The sequence below is a fragment of the Phoca vitulina genome, unplaced genomic scaffold, assembly GCF_004348235.1.
Source record: "Phoca vitulina isolate PV1807 unplaced genomic scaffold, GSC_HSeal_1.0 scaffold1, whole genome shotgun sequence".
In the NCBI taxonomy this organism is placed as follows: Eukaryota; Metazoa; Chordata; class Mammalia; order Carnivora; family Phocidae; genus Phoca; species Phoca vitulina.
The window spans coordinates 53,526,776-53,553,839 of NW_022589704.1; the positions used below are offsets into that span (position 1 = coordinate 53,526,776).

At 37.8% G+C, this 27,064-nt stretch overlaps 1 protein-coding gene across 2 annotated transcripts in view; it reads left to right on the forward strand.

The window, feature by feature from the left end:
- CCDC141 (coiled-coil domain containing 141) overlaps nt 1-27,064 on the forward strand; it is a 219,990-nt gene that overhangs the window by 173,568 nt on the left and 19,358 nt on the right. Inside the window, exons 23-25 of one of the 2 annotated variants that reach the window (XM_032407144.1) lie at nt 640-756; nt 8,716-9,563; nt 11,950-12,034. In XM_032407144.1, coding sequence (XP_032263035.1) covers nt 640-756; nt 8,716-9,563; nt 11,950-12,034 — 1,050 coding nt within the window. Of the gene's footprint in view, nt 1-639; nt 757-8,715; nt 9,564-11,949; nt 14,824-27,064 lie in introns of those variants that run through there. The other variant, XM_032407134.1, reaches the window with a different exon arrangement.

The window sequence follows — 27,064 nt, forward strand, 5'->3', positions numbered from 1 at the left end:
TGGTGTACCTGAGGCTCCTTTCACCTTTACAAAGACTTCTCAGCCCTCACAGGGGCTCCCCAGCAGCTTGCCAACCCTTGTACTTCCATGACTAAAACAGCTCCATGAATGATAGGAGCAAAATATCATCACCCACAGGAAGCACTCTTTGTTCTCAATTTTTTTTCTCTACCATACCCAGTGATATTTTCTTCCTCTCTTCAAGTTTCCCAAACATTTGCTTATGCAAATTCTCTGGATTTCCTTTTTGTTCTCCACCAAAATCTTCAAACATTTCTTCCTTAGCACTGGTCCCCTAGACTCTCCTGATGGCTTAGACTGCCATGTACAATGATTCCTTTATCTAGAGAATGCTCCTGTAGGTATATCCTACTGCAATAATGACTTTGTTCTGGCTGGGCCTTTGAACAACCCATTTTTACTGGCAATGAATTTTATCAAAGGAGTGAGGTAGATGGGGAACTGTGAGCTTGACAAGATAATTTTGTAAATCACATCATGGGAGTAGTCAGTCTCTTGTGGAATACATTTCCTGAAAGGTTCCAACTGGTCTGTGTTTTCTTCCAAGTGGTTATTGTGTAGCACTGTACCTCCAACTTTCCTGGCCCAGGCTCTCACTTTAAACATTGCTTTGTACAGCAGGGAGACATTTTAAAGACAAATGTGAATTTAGAAGATTTCCATGATGACTTCATTGACCTGCTAAAAGAACCAGCAAGAAATAAGCAGACACTATTCAATGAAGAAAGGAATAAGGTAAAGAAAACTATGTAATCTCAGTTATTCATTTTGTTTTGAGGTTAGAGTCCTTGTTCGTTGAAAAAAAAAAAGGGGGGAATTAAAGCCTTGTTATCTACCTGAATCAAATCTTTCAATATACATGCAACGTGAGTGTCCTTATCCTGTACTTCCTTTCTACCCCTTACTTAGTCCTTCTTCTTCCACCTGTGCTATTTTCCTCTGAGCGCTTCCTATTTAATAGTGGGACCACAGCATTGCACAGTGGTATTGGGATAGCCATTCAGTCACCATACTGTCACTCCAAACCACTTCTATTTCTCCCACCATTAGCTGCCTCTCCCATTTTCCTTTTATAGTCAATCCCAACTTCAAATTTGACTTCTGTCTATCATACCACCAAGCTATGGTTCTGATGTTTTACACTACCCACTGGAAAACCTTAATACATGAAATTAGCTTGTGTCTTATTCCACCAAAGCTATCTCTAAGATGATATTTCCAGGTACATATACTAAAACATAGAATCCAACTGAAATATAAATACTAAAGTAGAGAAATATTTAAATTACTTTAAAATCTATGTATTACAGATAAATTAAGCATGTAGCAAAAACTGCAAATATTCACAAAATGCAAATGTTCCATGATTTCAAAAGCATTATTTAAATCACATCATTATGGATTTTCAGTATAAGTTGCTCACTCTCTATTCATAGCTGCTGGACTATAATTAGCTCCTATCTTTTTGCTTTGCCAAGTTTGCTTCTAGTGTTTCTCTTTCTCCCAAGGAACTGAAGGAACAAACAGAGTCAACATTATTCTCAACTGCCCCCAAATTAATAAAGTATACTTCTTGTGACATGAGAATTTAAAATAAATATCTCCCCACTTTCTCATAGAGAAAAATTTCTTTCCTTGAAGTCAGTACAATTCTTAGATCATCTATATAACCTTTTATAATCTTTTCCACAGGTTAAATCTATGTCAAGGTCTACTGCAATTATACAATCTCCAGGCAGCAAGTATCATTATGCAAACTGGCTTTTTTGTGGTATGGTCTTGAAGCATTTAAGCCCTGATTCTACTCTGAGGCAAAGGAAAGTGGCCAAACCTTGATCACTTTGTTGAATCTTAGTCTTATATCAAATGGTCTTTCATTATTGTGATTGGTCTATCAGTGTTTATCAATCTCAGTATATTGACATTTTGGCGCAGAAAATTCTTTGTTGTGGAGTGCTGTCCTGTGCATTATAGGATATTTAGCAACATTACTGGCCTTTATCAACTAGATGCCAGTGGCACTCCCCCCCACAACTCACCCAGTTGTCATAACCAAACAACATCCATGGACATTGCCAAATGTTCCCTGGGGAGCAAAATCACCCTTGATTGAGACCAACTAGTTGAAATAGTAAAGAATAACATTCAATGCATCACATTTTCTTAACTAGGTTTCTTTCTTTTTTTTTTTTTTCTAAGACTTTATTTATTTATTTGAGAGAGAGCAAGTGAGAGAGAGAGCACAAGCAGCAGGGAGTGGCAGAGGGAGAGGGAGAAACAGTCTTCCCACTGAGCAAGGAGCCCAATCTGAGGCTTGTTCCCAGGACCCTGGGATCATGACCTGAGCCGAAGGCAGACACTTAACCTACTGAGCCACCCATGTGCCCCTTCTTAACTAGGTTTCTAAGAGATACTAAATTCAACTTATTTTTTAAATTCTGCACATTGTCCACACTGTCAACCACACTAATTTACTAAGAATTGAAGTGAAGGTCATTGATACCAAAGCAAACACACTCATTTATACTTAGTAAATATGGATTTTCTTTCTTTTGTTTATTTTTCTTAGAAAAAAATTAAAGGAACAGATTTCTTTAAATAAAAAAGCAAGATTTATTTTCATTGAGATATCAATTATTTATTTATTTATTTATTTGAGAGAGGAGAGAGAGAAACAGCATGAGAGGGGAGAGGGTCAGAGGGAGAAGCAGGCTCCCCACTGAGTCGGGAGCCTGATGTGGGACTCGATCCCAGGATTCCGGGATCATGACCTGAGCTGAAGGCAGTCGCTTAACCAACTGAGCCACCCAGGCACCCGAGAAATCAATTTTATTTTAATATGAATTAAAAGGTCATCTGTTTTTAGTATAAAAGTGAAGGGCCACAATTATAGCTGTAAAAAACTCTCACTGACATCATTTACATATACATTCTGGTACAGCTGGCACAGAGAGCAAAATGAAAGGGTGGCAGTAATCTTCCCTTTAAACAGCTCAATAATGTTTACCATTTTATTGTCTCTATCATTTATATTATGGGTCAGATGTAATGATTTCCCAAAAACCATGTGGACAGATAACAAAAATCACCAAGTAAAAAAAAAAGCTTATCTGGGAATCATTGTGTCCAATTCTGTGTCCAACCCAAATGGTGTTGATCTTCCTTGGAAAGTTATTTGACTCAGAAAGAACAATTCCAGAAGTGTTTGGTCAGAGGAAGATGGCAGTGGAGTAGGAGGGCTCTCGGCTCCTCTTGTCCCACAAACACAACTAGATAACTATCAAATCATCCTAAATATCCCAGAAATCAACCTGAAGACAGACAAACAAACTCTACAACTAAAGGGAGAGAAGAGGCCATATTAAAGAAGGTAGGAAGTATGAAGATGTGGTTTAAGGGAGAAACAGATCACAGATGCTGTGGATGCAAAGAAAGGTGAGAGAGGAGCACAAGGAGAACATTTCCCCAAAGACATTGGCTTGGAAAACAAGGGGCTGAATTTTGTGAGTTCTTGCAACCAGCAGGGCTTAAAATCTGGAGTTTTAAAGGTCAGCAGGCTTGGCTGGGATAGAACCCAGAGGGCACTGCCCTGCTCCTAGAGAGAAGGCAGGCAAACAACATGGGGACAGACAGCATGGAAACAGCAATCTGAAGAACACCTGGGGCACACAGTGGGGAGATTATTCACTCTTCTTGGAGTGGAGTGCATTCCTGAGAGGGAGTGTTTATGGAAATGCCTCTCCAGGAACAAAGAAGCTGGATGACACCATTTTCCTCCCCCACCCTGTCTATGGGAAGCAGTGCAGTGCCAACACTAGCTGTCTAACTTGCTTACACCAAGCCCCACACCCCTGTGCTCTCACGGGGCTGCCCCTCTCAATCAAGCTTGCCTCAGTCCTAGCACAGCAGCCCCTCCCCTGTACACTAGTACAAACCTCTGCCCACACCATGTCTCCTGACCAGAGAGTTCTTCAGGGCCTCAGTTCTGGTGGAGGTGGTGTCTGATCTCATTTCACAAGCAGACCAGAGCACATGTAGTTAAAACTCACCACATGCAGGCAGAGAACCAAACACTGCCCACAGCAGGCAAGAGAGCCTCTCCAGATGACTAGCCTGAAGGATAGAGCAGCCAAAACACAAGAGCAGAGCACATGTAGCACACACCAGAGACACTCCCTGAAGTGTCAGGCACTGGGCACTACATGACTTCTTCTTCATTAGGCCATTACTTTCAGGAGCAGGAGACATAACTGGCTTTTCTAACACAGAGAAGAAGGCAGAGACTTAGACAAAATATGAAGATGGCAGAATTTATCCCAAATGAAAAAACAAGATAAGGCCATGGCCAGAGATCTAGTAAAACAGATACAAGTAACATGCCTGATGGAAAATTTAAAGCAACAATCATAAGGATACTCATAGGACCTGAGAAAAGAATAGAGGTCATCAGTGAGACCCTTCACAGAGAAAAGAGTTAAAAAAGAATCAATTAGAGTTGAAGAGCACAATAAATGGGATTGGAAATATGCTTGATGTAATGAACAGCAGGCTGGAAGAAGCAGAGGAATGAATTAGTGACCTAGAAGACAAAATACTGCAAAATAATGAAGCTGAACAAAAGAGAGAAAGAGAATTATGCAACACAAGAATAGGCTTAAGGAACTCAGTGACTCCATCAAACATAATAACATTCATATTATAGGAATCCCAGAAGAAGAAAGAGAAAAGGGGAAAGAAAATTTATTGGAAGAAATAATAGTGGGGCACCTGGGTGGCTCAGCCAATTAAGTGTCTGCCTTCGGCTCAGATCATGATCCCAGAGTCCTGGGACTGAGCCCCACGTTGGGCTCCCTGCTCAGTAGGGAGCCTGCTTCTCCCTCTCCCTCTGCCCCTCCTCCCCACTTGTGCTCTCTCACTCTCAAATAAATAAATAATCTTAAAAAAAAAAAAGAAATAATAGCTGAAAACTTCCCTAATCTGGGGACGAAAACAGATACCCAGATCAAGGAGGCACAGAGAACTCCCATCAAAATCAGCAAAAGAAGGCCAACACCAAGACGTTTGCCACTAAATTTGCAAAATATAGCAATAAAGAAACAATCTTAAAAGCAGCAAGACAAAAGAAGTCCTTAACTTACAAGGGTAAACCCATAAGGCTAGCTGGAGATTTCTCAACAGAAAAATGACAAGCCAGTAGAGAGTGGCATGATATATTCAGCATGCTGAATGGGAAAAATCTGCAGCCAAGAATATTCTGTCCAGCAAGGCTATCATTCAGAATAGAAGGAGAGATAAAGAGTTTCCCAGACAAACAAAAACTAAAGAAGTTCATGACCCTAAACCAGCCCTGCAAGAAATATTAAAGGGGACTCTTTGATGCAAAGAAGAGACCAAAAATGACAAAGACAAGAAAGGATCAGAGAAAATCTCCAGAAGCAGTGAAAAAACAAATAATAAAATGGCAATAAATACATATCAATAATTACTTTGAATAAATGGGCTAAACCCTCTGATCAAAACACATAGGGTGTCAGAATGGATCAAAAAAACCCCACAATAAAAATGACCCATTATATGCTGCCTTCAAGAGACTCATTTTAGACCTAAAGACACCTGCAGATTGAAAATGAGGGGATGGAGAAACATTTATCATGCAAATGGATGTCAAAAGAAAGCCAGAGTAGCAATATTTATCAGACAAGCTAGACTTTAAAACAAACACTGTAGCAAGAGACAAAGAAGGATACTTTATAATCATAAAGGGGACAATCCAATAAGAAGATATAACAATTGTAAATATTTATGCATCCAACATGGGAGCACCCAAATATATAAAACAATTAATAATGAATATAAAGGAATTGATAATCATACAAGAATAGTAGGGGACTTTAACACCCCACTTATATCAATGGAGAGATTACCTAAACAGAAAATAAACAAGGAAACAATGCCTTTGAATGACACACTGGACCTGATGGACTTAGCAGATATATTCAGAACATTCCATCCTAAAATAGCAGAATACACATTATTATCAAGTGCGCATGAAGCCTTCTCCAGAACAGATCACATATTAGGTCATAAAACAGGCCTCAACAAATACAAAAAGATTGAAAGCATACCACTTTTTCTGCCCACAATGCTATGAAGCTGGAAGTCAATCATAAGAAAAAATTCTGAAAGACCACAAGTACATGGAGGTTAAACAACATCCTACTAAACAATGAATGGGTCAACCAGGAGAAGAAATTTAAAAAAAAAAACAAAAACATGGAAACAAATGAAAAGGAAAAAACAACAGTCCAAAACTTTTAGGATGCAGCAAAAGTGGTCCTAAGAGAGCAGTATATAGCAATACATGCCTACTTCAAGAAGCAAGAAAAATCTCAAATAAACAACCTAACCTTACGCTTAAAGCAGCTAGAAAAAGAATGGATGACCCTCAAATTAACAAATGTCCCTGCTGTGAAGGAGCTTATAGCGCAGTAGGAGTGGGACTTCCCAAAAGGTGACCAGAATGATAAAAGTCCTAGAGTCAAGGCAGAAGAAGACCTGGAGGTTTTAGTTCAATGAAAGAGACTGAGAGGTTGTGGCACCAATTCTCCAAATAGTCAAAAGGCTGTTAGAAGAGGAGAGCAGTTCAACATCTATGCCGCTCTGGGAGGCCAATTCAGATCCACTGTTGGATACTGAGTGAAGGCCTATCTTCAGTAAAGAGAGGAAGAAATTCTTAATACAGGTAAAGCATAAAATTCTTTTCAAAGAAACCCTTTAGGGAAGGGTGGCTACCAGAATGTCATAGAGGAGATTACCTGGACTGAACAGGAAGTTGGATCAAAGTCCCTATGAAAAGGAAAATAAAGGCAGAGCTAAGCCGAAGTAGGAAAACCAAAAGAATGAGGGGCATTTCCTATTTTCTATGTGTTTATTTAGTAATTTTTTTTTTTAATGGCAAGGACTTTTAAAAACTTTTGGCTTGTTTTTAGACCTAGAGTTTAAACTTCTACTAAATTGGGGTGCCTGGGTGGCTCAGTCGTTAAGCGTCTGCCTTCAGCTCAGGTCATGATCCCAGGGTCCTGGGATCGAGCCCCGCATCGGGCTCCATGCTCAGCAGAGAGCTTGCCTCTCCCTCTCCCACTCCCCCTGCTTGTGTTCCTGCTCTCACTATCTCTGTCTGTCTGTCAAATAAATAAATAAAATCTTTTAAAAAAAATAAACTTCTACTAAATGGCTGAAGGAAACCACTTTCTCTAAAGCCATGCTTATACTTTCTCTGAGGATAATTTGTATCTCTGCGGGGGCGGGGGGTGGGGTGTAGAAGGAACATTGTTTTGTTTTTGCTTCTGATCTTCAACCTGAAAACACATTGATTTCTCAAAAATTATTTATAAAGTATGTGTCAGGGGCAGGACTATGAGCTAAAATGAAGAACTCAAAATCAAGGCAAGACCTAACTTTCTTGTGTGCAAGCAGTAGCAAAGGGACAAAACCTGGTAATTGCTAAGTAAGTAAAAATGCACCCAAATACTGAGGACAGGCAAAAAAAAAAAAAAAAAAAGTAGATCTAAAACAACAGGTTGAGATAGATGAGATCCTTTTCAGCTTCAATGCTCTTTTGAGTCTATGCCAGAAGGGATATTTGAGCATCAAAGTACTGCTGTTCATGGTCTCCTAGCATGACCTGCACTCCACATGGCATGGAAAGATAAGTGGCAGATTTTCCTCTTTTATATCTTGTGTTCTCTTGTGAAAGACTGTAACGTGTGATTGTCCCATTAATATCTACCTCTCCCACTAGGCTGTTATCTCCCCGAGGGCAGAGACTGGGTTTACTTTCACTCATTTCATCTCACCAATGCCTGGCATGGTACCTAGTATGAAACAGGTGTTCAATAGATACTTTCTCATGGAAGAATAAAAATAAGGGGCTTTAAGAAAATAAAACCAGTCATGAAAAATGGCTTTTTCCATATGAAGTAAATAGAGTTGTCAAATTCATAAAGACAGAAAGTAGGAGGGGCTGGTGAGAGGGGAGAATGGGGAATTTAGTGTTTAATGGGTACAGAGTTTCAGTCTGGAAAGATGGAAAAGTTCTGGAGATGGATGATGGATGGTTGCACCAATGTGAGTGTACTTAATGTCTTTGAACTGTACACTTAAAAATGGTTAAAATGGTAAATTTCGTGTTGTATATATTTTACCACCTATAATGATAATAATAAAGAATGGCTTTCCTAAGAAAAAAAGAGAGGTTATTCTTAGGAGGGTCCGAGGGATTGCCTAACAAGGGAGCCTCTGAGATTTAGGAATTATGCGTCCCCATGGAGTGTAGACAAATAAAACAAAGCAGAATTTGCGGGTGGGAGGAGATTCCTCAGATCATGATTTGGAAGACATTGATCCATTTCAACCCGCTCATTAGAGATGAAAACTAGGGCTTTCTCGCCTCTGTTTCGCAAGGTCTATCACATTTCATTCAGAGCCTGGAGGTCAGTTTACCAGTTCCTTAGGCATGGCATGGACTGGGCCCAGGTTCAACAGACCGATGGTTTCAAGTTCTGTCCTGCTTGCGCTGGTGCCCCAACCTTCACTCACTGTGGTTTTTCTCAGATTGTCTGTCTGAAGGAGTTTGAGACCTGGAAAAAGAAAACTCAGTGACTAACCCAAAGCTTTGGCTTTTCTATTCTGAAGGCACAGGTCGCAGGTGTTTGGGCCATCAGTGGAACAGGAGAGGGTCAGCGTCCCCCGCACCTGAAGCAGCCGCCCTGTGACAGAGAGGGTGCTGTCCAAGGCCGGCTCCTGCCTGCAGACATACTTTCAGGAGAAGAATATGAATGTGTCTCACCTGATGACATCTCCCTGCCTCCACTCTCGGGAAGCCCCGATTCCCCCCTTGCCCTGGCTGCCATGGACGTGGAGCAGCATGCCAGCCCTGCCCTCAGCCTTCACACGAGCAGCTACAGGATGCAGACCGGGGCCAGCAGTGCAGGGGAGGCCCAGGAATCGGGCATTCCACCACCTGCTGCTTTGGCTGATGCTTACAGTGATAACAGAGAAACATTTTCAAGTCATTTTGAGAGGCCTTACCCCCAGTCCAAAGCTGAGCTCCCATTAACCTCCCGAGGATTTCTGGAAAAAAGTACTGCCTTCTGCAAAATCAGTGCTAAACATCCAGAGAGCATGCCGAGTGAAGTGCATGAGAGAGCTTCACAGCAGCACCCTCAGGCTCAGGGAAGTTTGCTAGAAACACGGGAGAAAGTGCATGTTGATAATAACATCACTAAAACCCGAGACAGGCTGCATGCTTCCCAGGATGCATTCTCAGGCCTTGGGCTTCGATCAGGCCCCAGCCAGGCCTATCAGAGGCAAACGGTCCCCCAAGAGGAGATTAAATGTACACCAGCAAAGAACACGGTGGTCAGCCTCACTGGCCAGGCTCCTAACTTCTCCAGGCTCCTGTCTAATGTAACTGTCATGGAAGGTTCTCCAGTGACTTTGGAAGTTGAAGTAACAGGATTTCCAGAGCCTACACTGACATGGTGGGTAGCTTATAATGACAAGTCATAAACACATTGAATGACTGAGCAAATCATTCTGTGTGCACTAACTTAAAGGTGTAGGGATAGCTGATTAATATTCTGCAACACTGCAACTCTGCATGATTCAACCTCACACCAACCCCCAACTCTCCCTGTAGGCACAGCATGTCTAATACCCAGAAGAACCAAAAGGAACCACATAAAATAATAACTTAACCAACTCCAAAAGCACTGCAACTTAGCTGTGCTCTTTTGTGGAGTTTTTTGTTTTGTTTTATTTTTGCCATTAGTTTAACATTCCACATTTCTGAAGATTGTGGGTTGAAATTGTTTCCTATTGCTTATTTCCACATAAGCATGACATTTCTTAGCTTAATATCCCATATTCGATTAAAAAACATAAGAATTTAGGTTTTCCCCTTTTCTTTCATTTAGCCATTTCATCTTTTCCCTCTTCCCAAGAGAGTCACACATCACTTTTGTAATATTTGTTTGTTTCACTAAGATTTCTTTCTATAAATTTCTTCAGTGTGAAAGATGGAATAAAAATATTTCTTTCACAGTTGCTCCCAGTGACAGGTAATAAACCCATTTTTGAAAGGTGGTGTAATAACTGAGCTGTGAACAATAGGATTTCCCTCTGGAGATATCATTATTTTTTAGCATACTTGTTTTAATAGAAAGTAAACTGCAGAATACAGGTTTTGAATCACTGTTGTTTTAAAAGTAGTTCTCACTTTCTCACTACGTGGGTGACTTCTAAACATTTAGAAATTTTTCATCTGTAAGTAGATTTATCTGAGGACAAAGTTACAAATTTGTGAGACTGAATTCATACTCATAAACTAAGAGAAGTAAAACAGCATTTACTTATCATAGTATTTCAGTAGACATTACATTAACAGTTTCAACTATTATGCGTGCCCACTGATGATACTTGAAGTGTGAGTTGGTTATCTAAAGAATCTATGAGAAAACTCTGGTCTCTCAGATGATGAAAAGAGACTACACTTGTGATACAGTGCAGCCATTCATGCTTTTGTCTTATTGTTTTTAAAATTGCATGTTTTTTTAATAGATCAGGAATTTCATATTTATGAATTTAAAAAAATATTTAATTCATTATTAAATATCAGTTCATCCCAAAGAAAAATGTTGTCTGCAGTGTTTCTTGGTTTTGTCCACACGACAAATAACTTGGTTAGCATTTATTGTTGAAGAATTATCATAATATTGTGAAAAAATACCTTGCTTTTGGATTTACAATGGTTTTGCTCAATTAGCAGCCAGCAAGCTCTTGGAAATAAACATTCTTAGGACACTCATAAAAATGCAAAATTATCACATAGGCAATGGGAACAGAAAATGATTCAGGTTTGTCACCACTTCTTAGGTGAAGGAACATGGGTATAAATAAACAAGAATCTAGAATATACAAAATAAATTGCTTTCTAAAAAGAGGCAGCTAAGCACTCGTGTTCATAGGAAACTTTTAGAAACATGTCATTAACAGTAATAATCCAATTATATAAATGCCTTTTATAATTATAAATCATTTTCTTCTAATGAAATTAATTCATAAAAATGAACTCATTTCGCCAGGAAAATGTTGTATAAGTAGCTTCCTCTAAAACAGCATGTTTTTATTCTCACATGGATCTTGTGGGGTGAATACGATGGGGTGGATGAGTCTCACTCCAATATAGATTCTCCGAACTCACAGGCTGCTATTCCATAGCAGCTGAAAGAATGACACAAGCCAAATAGAGGGGTGCCATTTCACACTCTCGGTAATTGTTGCCACAAGGAAATGGTGGCCCTCTGTGACCAGGTGGTTTGGGTTTTTCTTGTGTTTTGTTGTTGTTGTTGTTTGTTTGTTTTAGAGAAAGAGAGAGAGAGGTAGGGGGTGGGGAGGGACAGAGGGAGAGGGAGAAAGAGAATCTTAAGCAGGCTCCAAGCCCAGTGCAGAGCCCCATGTGGGGCTCAATCTCACGACCCTGAGACCGTGACTCAAGCCGAAATCAAGAGTCAGATACTCAACTGACTGACACAGCCAGGCACCCTGTTTGGGTTTTCTTTTTTTTTAAAGAATAGTTGGATATCTGAATTTTCACATGCAATATTCCAACTGTTAAATGTTGTCCAAAAATTCAATTTTTTGAAAAATATGGTCTGACCTGATCAAGCACTTCTCAGGCCACAAGTCTCCAACCTCTGTTTGAAGGATGAAAGCCCCATTGGAATCTGTGGTAGCTGCAAAGTTCCTACTAATACTAGAGAGAGAGAGTACTGCAATGGTAATGGGCTTGTTTGCAATGGTTTTTAGAGCTTAGAAATGATGTGAATATACAGTGATCCTGACTTTAAAACTGACTCTCTGCTTCAGGTACAAGAAGGGCCAGAAATTGTCTGCAGATGGGCACTTAGAGGTTTTACACAAGGAGACAAGACATTCGGTGTTCATTCCGAAGGTATGTGAGGCAGACGCAGGCCTCTATGTGGCTCGGGCCCAAAACTCTAGTGGCATTCTCTCTTCCAATGTCATCCTCCACGTGACAGGTAACCACAGGCCACCAATCACAAGAATAAACTGGGTAATGCTGTGTGTCATCTACATTAGCGTGTCCCTAATGTACTGGGTACTCACACAGTAACTGTGGGGTTGGCGCTCTTGGACGTCATTCTCACGAGTCTAAAGAACAACCCCATGGTTGTTTCTTTTCCTGCATCTCTTACATTTGCCTGCCTCTCTCCACCAAGTGTACCCACATTCTAGTCAGGTTGTTTGTTTGGCTAATACCAAACTCAGCGAAATAATCACATTTTCTCTAGTGTTTTAGTATATTTGAGGAGCTTGGTAAATTCTTAGCAGTGGATAAGCATACATTTTTGTATTGTAGAAAGAGATGTATTCAATATAAAGCCCAGTAAAATTACACAATGTTTATTCCATCCTCACTTAAGAGCATGTATATCAAGGCTCACATCAGCAGAGAGGTGTGAGTTAAATTTCCAATCCAGTTGTTTGACAATTTATTTTTAATTGTACTCATAAACGTCTCCATAGAATAACAGGAGAAATATTGAAGTCAAGCTGTAATTTACTTTATCACATCAGCTGTCCTTTCGTTGCATTTCATGTCTTGATCTCATTTATCGAAATACATTTTATGTAGTTTCAACCTAGACTACCTTCCTAAGTCTGAGGCGGCCACTGTAAATAGTCATTCCTTGTTGATCTCACGGGTTTCACCATGGTGAATAGATGTGCTGTCAACTTCAGAGGGAGTTTCAAACTTCCATCAGCTGCACCTGTCATAGAGCAAAATGGAGCACAGGCTGCAGATGGACCAACATAATTCCTGTCATGTCACGGTCACATTTTGGGCAGCCACATACATATGATGGCAACCTGTTCCTCCTGCATCTTCTCTTGATTCTGCTGCTGACCATTTTTTGCAGCCTGTGGTAAAGACATCTCAATGCCTTAGTTTCCCATTTGGAAAATGGGTTCATCGTCTACCTCTCGGGCGATTGAGAGTTTTCTTTTCATGTCCTGTAAAGATTTAGAAAATGGAAAGCGTTCTATGAAGGCTGAAGGTAATTATATTGTTTGATGCGACTTATTGTCACACTGCCTCCTGCCCACTATTCTCATTCAGATGATGTTTCTTTAGAATATTAAAGGAGTGGTATTAGTCTGTGATTTCCAACCTTTCCCATGTGGGAAGGTGATGTATATATGAATTGGAACTTAAATTCCTTTCTGATTTCTTAAGATTACATCTTTTTCAAAGACTTGAAATTAAATTTAGGAAGATGCATTTAGTATGATCTAGGGGAAAAAGTATGTAATAAGACAACATAAAGTGAATTCTGTCCTTTTCTTCTAATTATCACTGTAATATTGAAGAATTTTCTATGCATTTCTGAAATATATTATTCAGAAAAGAGGACCTTTTTTGGTTCCCTCTAAAAATAAACATGAATGAGAGAAGCATTTGTTTTTAAATTTTAAACATAGTCTTGTCATGGTAGAGCAAAATCTTTAGTTGAAAGAATAATTTATAATAGATTTCTGATGAAGGGAAGGAATTAATTATGTTGCTGTAAGACTATCTACAATAATAAAAATACTTAAAAGTAATATATTCAAATAATGTATAGAATTTGGGTAAACTGTAGTCTTTTAGGGTTCTGAAAACACTCTTATTACATTTTGTTGAATTAATGAGTCTGGGAATATCAGAAAAAAAAGTAATATATTCAAGTTAGTATTAAAAAGCTACTGAATGTTATTTGAAGATATGAAATGTGTGGTTGAGTAAAGTTGACATATTTTTTTCTGTGCATCAATTTACTTAAACAATTAAATCTCTTAATTTTCTTCCAAATTTTGACAGAGACCGATTAAAAGCTTATATATACAACATCCTAGGGAACTCATAGTCTCTTAAGTCTCCTATCCATTTTGTCCACTTTCACATATTTTACATATCTTGCCTAACTGCTATTCCCATGTTGAAGCTAAATAGTAAAATCTAGTCATGTCCAAAGAGGGCAGGCAGGACGAGGTAAGAAATTCTTGTCTGACCCTCTGTCTCTTTCTTGTTAATTTAGTAAGATCTTCTTTCCCATTTTGTCATCTTGGTTGAATTTGTGGCTAGAGGTTGTTAGGGCATGGGACTTGCTTGTTTGCTTTACATGTTGCATGCCAGTTAAAGGCTAATGGTGAGCATTAGTGGGCAGCAGGGTGGGATATATATATATATCCATCCATCCATGGTGTGTGACTAAATAAGGTATAAACCCCAGATGTATCTGATACATATATCAAATATAATATGTATTTGACATATATTAAATATATGTATATACACATATATGCACACACACATAGAGCTCAAATACTGGGAAAAAGGATTATGCTGCTATTCTAGATATAATTCAGCTAGCTATCTGTGTATCAATCTGTCTGTCCAACCATTCATCCATCTATCCATCCATCCATCCATCCATCCATCTGGTCATCTATCCATCCATACATCTATTTACATACCTATCTACCTACATATTCTTTTGTGCTATCAATTGACTATCTAGTAATTCCCACAGCAGTGAAGAATAATTAGCTATTCAGTTATTCTTCCAGTTATATTTTAATTTCAAAGACTTAAGTGTGATTTTCCTTTTTCTAGGATTTCTGTCTTGATCAAAAAAGTCTCCTTATGAAAGTATGAACTAAAATTATTGATTAAAAATGAAAAACCTAGGCAAATGATGTTTCTTTTAAAAGATATATATATATATATATATACACTATTTATACCCATTTTCTTCTAGAGAAAATTCCGGACAGTTAGTAATATCAAAACACTTCTCAACAAGAAAATGTAAATGACAAGGAAGATTAAAAAGAACATGTACTTGACACCTTGAAGGAACGCAACACAAAATGTGTTTTGAGCTTCCTAAAAGGCAAAATTATTGAGCTTTCCAGTTCTGATTTTCTAATAATAAGTGTATAAACATTTGGTGGTAAAATTTTTTTCACACTCAATTCCAAGAGAAATTTACTGCAGAAATCCTTACATTCGAATCTTTGTGTATTCTAAAATATCTAAAATCTTTGGAAAAAGAAGTCATAGACAATTAGTTATTTTATTCCATAATGCTAACCCTCATTTATAATCAAGATGCAGGCTTAAAATAGATTATTGCAAGAACCTTCTAATCACCTCACTCAAGTTTAAATTTCTTCAAGTGGTACACAAGGCCCTTTAGTACCTGCCCTCCCCTTCCTAATCTCTGTTCCATCCCTTTTGATCCCCCAACAAAATGACATTTTACTTCAGGTTTTTAACCTATTGTGCTCTTTCTTCCCTCTAGTCCTTTCTTCCCAGATTTCCCTTACTATATCCAAACCTATCTTTACGTGGCTTAACTCCTGCATATCCTTCTTGGTCCATTTGAGACACAACTTCCCCCAGGAAGCCTCCTGACCCATCAAGCCCAGTGTAGATATTCTTGCTATGGGCACTGTCAGCTCCTGACCTGCCCATGTCATATCCCTTGATACGTAGCATTGAAGTTGCATGTTTGAGCATCTGTCTCCTCTGCCTAGAGTGTGAGATATTTAGCAGCAGGATCTGTGACAGCCCTGTTCATCATTATACTCCCAGCACCTAAGCCACAGTCATACTCAATAAATATTTCTTGAATTGTTGTTGGAGGTAAACAAAGATAAACCTAGCTTGTTTTTTTTTTTTTTTTTCTTTTTCTGGAGAGAGTTAGTGGGGGAATGTAAAAAGAGAAAGATGTATTTGTTACCTGATTATTCTTTCTTATTATGGACATTGGCCAATCAGAATCAGGTTCTAGTCATGAAGTATGTAGGCATACTGCAATGACTATGTCCGAAATGCCAAAACCAGAATTTATGTACTTCTTTAGAACACTATACAAATTATCAGTATTTTATTGTAGTAATCAATAATCCTGGTAATCTGGTTGTATCTTATTTGAAACCAGCATTTCATTCATATATGTAAATATTAAAAAAGCCAAATCCAAGAATTTAGATTATTTGATTTTCAAATGAACAAAGGAAGAAATATTGCATCTTGTTCCACTTGTTTTGTTTTTATTTATGACTATTCCATACTAGAAACTGCCATCTGAAGCTTTTGACATTCCTGTTGTGTGTACATTATTTTAAGTGTGACCATGAAATAAGTTATTTGAAACAAAATAAAATATATCCTCCTAGTATTCTCTGATATTGTGCATGTCAATGCAAATGCCAAAGCATGACAGACTGTTTTCCATTAGCAGAATCTTGAGCTGTATCAAAGAGCCAAAAGATTTGCATTCAGTAAATGAAACAGTGTCCCGCTTAAAGCAAAACAATTCATTTTCTCTGCTCTCATTACATGAGATGAGATTTGAATGTTATCAGCTGTGTATGAATTCAACCTTAAATGGAAAGCACAAAGCTGCTAATTTGGCCCATGAATCCCTACATCACTGTTCCTTGTGTTGGTGAGTTTATATAACATCATCAATCACCCAAGCATCGGTGGTGAAGGTTGGATGCATGACATTCCTCCAGATGAATAAATCTTTGATTCTGGAGTTTGAGTGTTTGGCCAGATAGCTCTTTCTTCTGTTCAATGGCAATTTCATCTGTATAAGCCAGGACCTGGCAAATCCAGTTCTTTGGATTCTCCGTTTTATATCATAAAATTAACACCCTATTTTCCTTAAAAGACAAGGAAATACAAAGAGTTGTACAGACAAGCATGTTTGTGTGCATGTATTTCCAATTAGCACAATAAAGACTGGCTGAAATTGAAACATATTTTAACCATAGGAGTAGCTGGAAAACATTTGTCCAACCTTATTTTTCTTTAAACCAGAGCAATAATGGTTACATACTTTGACGTTTTCAATCTGTATTCAGATGGCTCCCTGCTATGGCTTTTTCCATTTAGGACCCACTTAAATATCAATACTTGTGAAATAACAGCTCCAGAGCTAGCTAATGAAATAAACTTTTCCTTTGACATTCAACAACTGTTCTTTTCCAAGAACCTTATTGATCCAACCAACTACAAAATGGTATTTTTATCTCGTATTAGCATTAAAAAATCATATAATGAAATATTTTGAAGATAAAAAATTCAAAGGTTGAAATATAAAGAAACATAATTTATTCATGGTGAATAGTCTCCAACCCATATTATTCTCATGATGCCAGAGAGCCTTTCTTTGTAATAAGTATTATGCAAACCCACACCCAAACAAGCTGTTGGCAAACAGGGCCACTGGAAATGCAGACAAAGTAGGAAACCAGTTACCTGGCAGGATTGGAAAGGCTAAAAAATGCCCATCTGCTTTGAAGTGTCTTCCCTAGCAGCCATTGCCATGTTGACTCTTGGAGGTCTGCCTTTGGTTAAAGTTAATGCAGCTCCAGAAGATGCTTCTTAAAATGAATATTTATAATTTCTATTACTCTTAAAGGAGTAATAGAATTTCTCATCATATCCTGGTCTCAGTTATCAGATTAAATAAGAATGTTTCCCCCACCAAAAATGATAAATTCTTGTGAGGATATGGGATATGCAGGAACCTGAGAGAGTTGTATGGTATGTTCCACTAAGTGTTGGGAAATGTAGGACAGGAAGGGAAAAATAGCCAAACATCAGGGTGAGGAAACTGAGTGTCAGCTGTGGGTTTCTCCTCCCTCTCACTGTGAATTTCCTCTAGATTGAGGAAATGCCTGTGGGGATCCCCTGAGAGGGACTTAGAGACCTCAATAAAATGTGTCTGTATGACATTTTTCGTTACCCAAGTAAAGGACTGTACTGGATTGAATAGTGTCAGGGTGGCCCTAAACCCAGTGCCTGGTGTTCTTATAAGAAGACCATAACAGACATAGAGACAAAGGAGACACACAGGAAAAGGCCATGTGATAAAAGAAGCAGAGATTGGTGGCCTTGTCAGCTTCTACAAGCTATGGAGCACCAGAGATTGCAACCCCAAGGAACAAGAAGAGGTAATAAACTATTCTTCCTTAGAGACTTCAGAGAGATCCTGGTTCTACCAATGCCTTGATTTTGGACTTTTAGACCTCAGAACTGAGAAAGAAAAATTTCTGTTGTTTTAAGCCACCCAGTTTATGGTTCTTTGTCACAGCAGGAAACCAATACAAGGACCATGTTCTAGAAAAGTCCATTCGAGCCTTTCTCTGGTGAAAAAATTCCCAGAGACATTCATCGATAGACACCAGCCAGCCTTTCAAAACAGCACTCCCGGGGTATGCTGGAAGGCCTCAGTTCTCTTCTTGATTTGGGGGATCTTGGCACATTCCAATCAATCAGCAGTTATATTCATCTTCTGTGTGAACATTGCCCCCTACATGCACCATAGTGCTAGGAGTTCTAAAGGAAGCAAAAGTCCTTCAAGACAAGTCCTAATGAATTTACTACTTGCTTAATGATAATGCACAAATAAGAAAAAGAAAAAAGAAAAAACAAGGCAGTATGTAATCACAGTGAGAAAAAATGGCCTCTGGAGTAGGGGGAAAGACAAAGGGAAGCTGTGATTAGAGATGTGAACCAAAGTACGAAGGTTCAGTATGACACAGTATAAGGAAGAAGAGAGAAGTTCAATAAATGGGACCACTAACACCTAAGTATTAGGATATATATGACCTAAAAGAGCACTATCAATCAATTAGATCCAATTGACATTTGTAGAGTATTTTATTCACCAACAGCAGAATACATGTTCTTCTTAGGCTCACATGGAGCATTCACCAAGATAGACCATATTCTTGGCCATAAAACACACCTTACTTAAATTGAAAAGAATTGTAATCATACAAAGCATGTTCTTAAATCACAACAGGATTAAACTAAACATCAGAAAGATAGCTAGAAAATCTCCAAATACTTGGAAATTAAACAACACACTTCTAAATAGCACATGGGTCAAAAATAAATCTCAAGAGAAATTTTTAAATATTTTGGAAAACATAAAAATATATCAGTACTGATCCTTGGATATTAAAAGCCTAATAAGGGAATGCTATAAGAAAGTCTAAGTCCACAAATTTGATTAACTGAAATGAGATGGATCAATTCCTTGAAAGATATAAACCATCAAAACTCACAGAAGCAGAAAGAGACAACCTGGATCACCCAATATCTTTTTAAGATATTGAAGCAATAATAAATAAGTTTCCAAAAAAGAAAGTATATGCCCAGATGGTTTCACTGGTAAAGCTACCAAATATTTAAGGAAGGAATAATACTAATTCACCACAATCTCTTCAAGAAATAGAGGTAGAGAGGACATTTAAAACTCATTCTATGAGATCAGAATTACCCTAATACTAAAACCAGATTTAAAAAAAAAGATATTAAAAGAAAGGAAAACTATAGTCAATATCGCTCATGAATATAGACATGAACATTCCCAACACAATACTAACAAATCAAATACAACAATGACTAGGTCAAATTATATACACCAGTGGGATTTGTTCCAGGTATGCAAGGCTGGTCCAATATTCAAAAATCAATCAATATAATCCACTGCATCTACAGGCAAAAGAAGAAAAATCACATGCTTATGTCAATTGATTCAGGAATAACATTTGACAAAATGCAACATGTGTTCATGAAAATTAAAAAAAAAAAAACTCAGAAAACTTGCAACAGAAGAAACTTCCTCAGCTTGATAAAGATTATCTACAAAAATCCTGTAACTAACATCACACTTAATGGAAAGAGATTGGACATTTTGCCCCTAAGATTGGGAAGAAGGTGAGAATGTCTTCTCACAACTCTTATTCATCATTGTACTGGAAGTCCTAGCCAGTGAACAAGACAGGAAAGGAAATCAAAGTTTTGCAGGTTGGAAAAGAAGAAATAAGACTATCTTTATTTGCAGATAGCATGATTTTCTATGCAGAAAATCCCAATGAATCTACCAAAAACTCTTGGAACCAATTAGTGAACACAGCAAGTTTACCGGAAGTAGGTCTGCAACAACTGCATCCAGGAGAAAGGCAGGGAGTTAGCAATAAATGAATCACAGTGAATCAGCATTTTCAGAGGCAGGGGCAAGGGCAGGTAACATGAATTTGTCCCTTATCCATAAATTTGTTACAGACATCATGGATATTTGTCATCTACTTGCAACATTTCACACTTGATTTTTCTTGCAGCTTTCTATGATATTTTGGTGATTTCAAAAGAGATAAATTATTTGAAGGAGATGATGCTCACCAGGGCAAGGGGATACTTGATGTGGAACATAAATCAAATTTGATCATTTGCTGGCCATTGTCATTATCAACAGACCAAGAGAGAAAAATTAGAAAGACATTGTAATTATAGCATCAGAGAGCTGAGCTTTCTCCAACAATGATGATTTTAATATTAGAAGAAAAGGAGCCCTTTTGGTCTCTGACATAAAATCCCAGAGTGGATGATTTATCAGTTGATACTCTGCTACACTGCAAGAATGTATCTTTCATGAATTAGTACTTCCTTCCAGCAAGGATGAGCTTATGCTGCTAGTATATTTCTAAGATTTTTTTGATAGAAACCAGAGCTAAAATATGCCAGACATGGTATTATACTTTTAAAAGTAATCAGTTCCATAAAGTCATACCTTGGTCTATTAATTAAGTGAAGGGTAGAATACAAATGACTACTTTGGCACCTACATTTAATTGGAAACTTCAATGAAACTAATCATTTTGTATTTTCTAAATGTTAACTATAACTGCTTTCTTTATTTCCATGTTCTTGAAGGTGATTTTTGGTCATATACATCATTTGTCTAAAATAGAATGGTATTATTCTTTATCACTTAAAAGAAAACTAACTGATGCATTACAAAGACAAGTACTGATCTTGTATTTTATCAAAAGCTTTGTAAAGATAAATGTGTAAACAGTGAAGTACTGTTAAGATACCATCCAAGACTTAGAAATGGATATTCAAGCAGAGTACTCATTGTAGTTTCTGTTCAAACCTATGGCAACATATCATATATTGGAAACAAATATCAATTTACTATTACAATTAAAAATGGATTATGAAAAGTGTACATGCGGCAAGGTACAGGGCCTAGTTTTCTTGGTGCATGAGTCCCATTCCATGCTCTGACATCTAACCTATCTGACCCATCAGCCAGTTAGAGGAATGATGCTATCTCACAGGGAGGCTTAGAATGAGGAAAATCTATATGGTTTCTTTAAATGTGAGAAATTATCATTGATTGTCTTAACCATGGTTATATAGCACAGTATATCACATGTCATTAGTATCATTATGAATTAATAAAAACCATTTAAGTGTTTTGGATCTTGGTGATACAAATGGGGTGTGTTTGTGTGTGTGTGTGTGTACCTATTTGTTAGTATGAGTTCTTATCTGTATGAATTAAGTAACATATAAAATGCCCAGGTGATATATGATGTAATGAGGTTAGAGAAACACTTGATGGTACCAATACTATGAGCACCTCATGACCAAGAGTTAATGAAGAAATGGACTTTTCTTATTTTAGCATGGCATAATACAGACATGTATTTATATGCATCCTACAAGATAAATACTCAGCCAAACTCCAGTTTTGTAAATGTATAATTAAAAACCAGTGAATTTCAAACAGAATTCCCAGATAGCAGATCAAAACAGGAAAATACTATTCCGATCTATATACACGTATATCAACTTCAAATATAAATCTATTTAAATTCCGCAGAGATAGCAATCCTAAAAGAGTTATTTCTAAAATAGAACTTAGAGGTTACTTTTATTTAAATGTAATACCATAAATCATGCTCAAGAAGCTGCTGTTGGGTTTTTTTTTTAATCCATTGGCTATTGTATGTGAATTTTCCATATGAAGTACTGAATGTGGTCCTTAAAGGTGGATTTCTCTAGCTCATTTCTTAAAGTTATTAAAGCATATATGATTACTTCAAGAACAAATGTTTTGTGTGTTCATTTCTTTTTTACTGCTAATGGTTTATGCATGTGCATAATGAAATGTATATTATGTCTACTAAGTACCTAGAAACAATAGAATTTATTTATCTGTTTCTTTGCTCTACTGGGAGCTCCTTAAAATGTAATTCAACATTAAATCTCTGTAAAAACAATACATTTATCATTTCATTCAGCCTCTTGCACATAGGGGGTGTTTATTCTTGTATAAATATTGACTCACAAATGCTCTTAATAAATGCAACTGCTCAAATCATCATGGTGTTTAATATTTGATAGGAAATGTTCTCCTATTTAACATCCCATTGTAGAATAGTGACCTGTTTTATAACCGGACGGTAATCAAAGCAAGTGAAGACAGTTTTCTTAAGTCGAATTTGCTGATTTCTCGCAAGAAACTACTCTGAGAGTGGTAGAGTCCTGTTTGAAAATGAATTCAGATTTAGGTGTCACATGTTTAATCACATAGTTTTGATGATGTGTGGGATTTAGGCAACGCCACCAAGAACTCTGCAAAATAGGTACCTGAAGAATAGCAAACTTCTGTGTTCCAAACCCCTAGTGCTGCCCTACTAAATCCCTTAGGGCCACAGCAGGCCAGGCATATTATAAAGTGCTTGTCTGTTTGAAAATATGCCAAAGGTTTATTCAGAATGGGAAAAAATATTCTCTTTATTTAAAACTCCCTTGGGGAAAAAAAAATCGGAAACCACTTGCAGTTACACTCAGAATTACATGCCGCACCAATGAGCATATCGTTTCTCTATGAAAAAAGAACTAGCTATTGAATTCATTTTTCCTATATTTTCTTACCATGTCATTAATTTCAAGGAGAAAATGTCTAGGAGAGATGAAATAATAGCAAATCTCTTTTCCCAGACACTAAGTCACTAGTTGTATGCTGCATACACACACTTCATCATTTAATCCAATGGTCACATTAAATATTTTTCAGGTTCATGGAACTGTGGTGATGAAATTCACTGAAATGGAATTCCATGTCAAACACAAACAGGAAATATTATCTAAGGCAATAAATGGGTGATATGGTAAAGACAAGATGTCAAACAATAGTTCTAACAATATTATGTAATGACAAATGGGAGGAAGGATGGGAACTGTTGCGGTGCTGAAGGAGAAATGCAAACCCAGTTACAATCGTGTGTTAATGTTCTTCTCTAGGACATCGGGTTCTTTTTTTTTTTTTAAGATTTTATTTATTTATTTGCCAGAGAGAGAGTACAAGCAGGGGGTGCATCAGGCAGAGGGAGAGGCAGGCTCCCCGCTGAGCAGGGAGCCCGCCACGGGACTCAGTCCCAGGACCCCAGGATCATGACCTGAGCCAAAGGCAGCCGCTTAACCGACTGAGCCACCGAGGCACCCATGTTTCTTTTTTTTTTTTTTAAGTATTCTCCTCCTTCTTTCTCTGTTCTATTTTGAAGTAAACACACACATATACGGATACATCCATACATACCTAGAAACTCATATATGAATGCATCTAATTGTATCTATGTCCATAATGGTTGTCCTCTGAAAGTCTTACAAAGACTTGTTGCAGAGAGTCATCCCAGGCCTCTTCAGAGTCTCCATATGCTCATGCCACCAGGACTGACCCTGAGAATCCCTGGGCTAGCTTCAGGGAAGTTTCCTCCGCATTAGTATGCAGACACTGTGAAGAAAACCTCTAAGATTTAGCCTGTGTGAGCCAATCTGCAAAATTTCAGATTGATAGAAAAGAACATTTCTCCATTGTGTATTTACACTTGGCAGCCCCCCAGCCTTTTATATCTGATTTTCTCTAAGTGAAGAGTTAATATAAAGTAGGAGAAAAATATTTTTTTCACAACCACTTTGGAACTATACATTCTAAAAATAAGTTGCTGTAAGTCAACTGCTTGATCGTATCTGGTATTTGCTAAAGCCTTGCTACAGAGGACTAGCAGCATCAGCATCGCCTGGGAGCTTATTGAAAAGGAAGAACTTCAAAGTCCACCCCAAACCTTCTGAATCAGAACCTGCATTTTAGCAAGATTCTCAAGTCATTTTTATGCATATTAAAGTTGGAGAAACACTGTTTTTAGAAAATACCTTGGGTTTTAAAGAGTTCAAGCCTTGAATGCAGTAATTTCATACTGGTTACACCTGTGCTCCAAATTTGTAAGATTCAAAATGGAAGAATTCAACATTGGTTTCCATAGAAACACTGAGATAGATTGACAGATTTCTATAGAAGAAACAGTAAAAGAAGTTGGAGTGATATAGACTACTCTGAGAGTGGTAGAGTCCTGTTTGAAAATGAATTCAGATTAGGCATCACATGTTTAATCAGATCGTTTTGACGATGTGTAGGGTTTAGGCACCACCACCAAGTACTCTGCAAAACCAGGAGGTACCAGAAGAATAATAAACTTGTATATTCCAACCCATAGTGCCGTCCAACTAAGTCTCGTAGGGCTGTCGCAGGTCAGTCATATCATAATGGCTATAGTGCTTGTCTGTTCGAAAACATGCCAAAGGTTCATTCAGAATGGGAAAAATATTCTCTATATTTAGAACTCCTTTGGGGGGAAAAATCAGAAACTACTTGCAGTTACACTCAGACCTATATGTCCCACCAATGAGCATAAATAGCCAATAAATCCATGCCAACATTATATGTTCTTTGGAAAGTTTAAGCTGAGTTCCCAGAATATACTATTTCAAAAGACCTAAAACCTTGAGTTATGGTGTGCTCACTTAAACGTTGTGCAGTAAAAGTGATCAATCTAATTTTTAGAAGATTATGATCTACTGCTGCTATTTCTGTAAATAGAGATTACCAAGGAAACTTTGGTATTCATGTTATTAACATTAAAGTATAGTTTTGACTCCATATACAATACAAAGTTCATATGTCTATTTTAATAACATTGACAAACATATTTAAAATGAGTATCATTGGTATTTAAATTATATGACACTGTGTACATTATCAGAAATAAATTAGGGCGCCTGGGTGGCTCAGTTGGTTAAGCGACTGCCTTCGACTCAGGTCATGATCCTGGAGTCCCTGGATTGAGTCCCGCATCGGGCTCCCTGCTCAGCGGGAAGCCTGCTTCTCCCTCTGACCCTCCCCCCTCTCATGTGCTCTCTCTCATTCTCTCTCTCTCAAATAAATAAATAAAATCTTAAAAAAAAAAAAGAAATAAATTATAACCAAGGTTCACTTTCACTTTCGTTGTATTTTTTTAACGATAGGTAGGACTTTACATGTCTAATCTAGAATTACCATTTGGAGATAAAGTAGATGAGATAAAACTCAGCCCCTCTACTAAAGCTGCTCTGAGAAACCTACAGGCATCTGAATCTTTTTTAAATTGGATAAACATAGGCTTTTTTGTTGAGGTTGTCACGTACATTTTTTTTTTTTTTTAAAGATTTTATTTATTTATTTGACAGAGAGAGACACAGCGAGAGAGGGAATACAAGCAGGAGGAGTGGGAGAGGGAGAAGCAGGCTTCCCGCGGAGCAGGGAGCCCGATGCGGGGCTCGATCCCAGGACCCTGGGATCATGACCTGAGCTGAAGGCAGACGCTTAACGACTGAGCCACCCAGGCGCCCCGTCACGTACATTTTTACAAGTTAATTGAAATCCTTAAACAATGCTTATTAAAATAGTGAAACACTGATTTTATAAAATACATCACTCATTTGAGCCTATTTTAATCATCTTGCATTCATATAGAAGTGAGCACTTATTTTAAAGATATGGGCTATTCTGTATTACTCCTCTAAAATGTTACTCTTTTAAAGACCTAAATTCTAATCCCAGCTCTCTTACAGAAAAGCTCTGAGGACTTAAGCAACTAAAATCTCTAACCTTCATGTTCCTTGCCTGTGAATAATGGTATAAATTACACTATCTCTAAAAGTGCTTCAAAAAAAAAAAAAAAAAAAAAAGTGCTTCCAGCTCTCACTGATCTCTAAGGGGTGTTAAACACACAAATGCATTCTTGATTTTCTCATTAGTACAGGTAGATGATATTACTAAGGACTTGGTATTTGGGGGCCAAATGATCAAGAGGCCAGCTAAATTTTAGGATAAAATTTAAAGAAAATTCCCTGGGAAGCAATAGGCAGATAAGAACTTTCTTTGGTGAGAATGGTATACTCCTTGGCGGTCATAGAACGTTCTCTTTATTCACCAGAGAAGAAAAAATATATGTAGCTATCAGACTCCAAATAGAGTCAGCTGAAAACTAGTATCTTGAAACACTGTCTGGCTCTTATTCAACCTCCAAAAGTCCCAGTGTCAAAGCCCTTTAATGCAGAAATGCTGTTGGCGGTGTATGAATCATTTGACTGATAAAATAACTGAGAATATCCCACATAGTACTTGATGAAAAATTATCTCTGTATTAGAAAAGAGGAAGTCGGTTGGTATAGATCTTATCATTCTATGATGCTGTGACATGCTATGACATCCTGAACATTCTTCTTGAGTGGAACGAGTCTAAATATGCACAGTGGCATAGTAGAACCTAAAAATTCATTTCAACATGTTTACCATGTGGAATCTTGAAGCACCTCATACATGGATGACCTCATGAGACTGTAGCCCTCTAAACAGGGTTATCAACATGTCCGTTCACACAATACCTGCTTTAAAGTAAAGCTCAGTACCAGTGTCAGGCAAATTAAAATTCTTATATTTTTTAAAGATTTTATTTATTTATTTTTGAGAGAGAGAGAGCATGAGCAGGGGAGGAGCAAAGGGAGAAGCAGACTCTCCATTGAGCTGGGAGCCTGATGCAGGACTCGATCCCAGAACCCTGGGATCATGACCTCAGCCAAAGGCAGATGCTTAACCAACTGAGCCACCCTGGTGCCTGGCAAATTAAAAATTTTAATCTTTATTATATTGAAATGAGGCCAGATTATTTCTCTATTGTGATCTCTTTTGAAATAAGCTTTTACATATTCTAATGC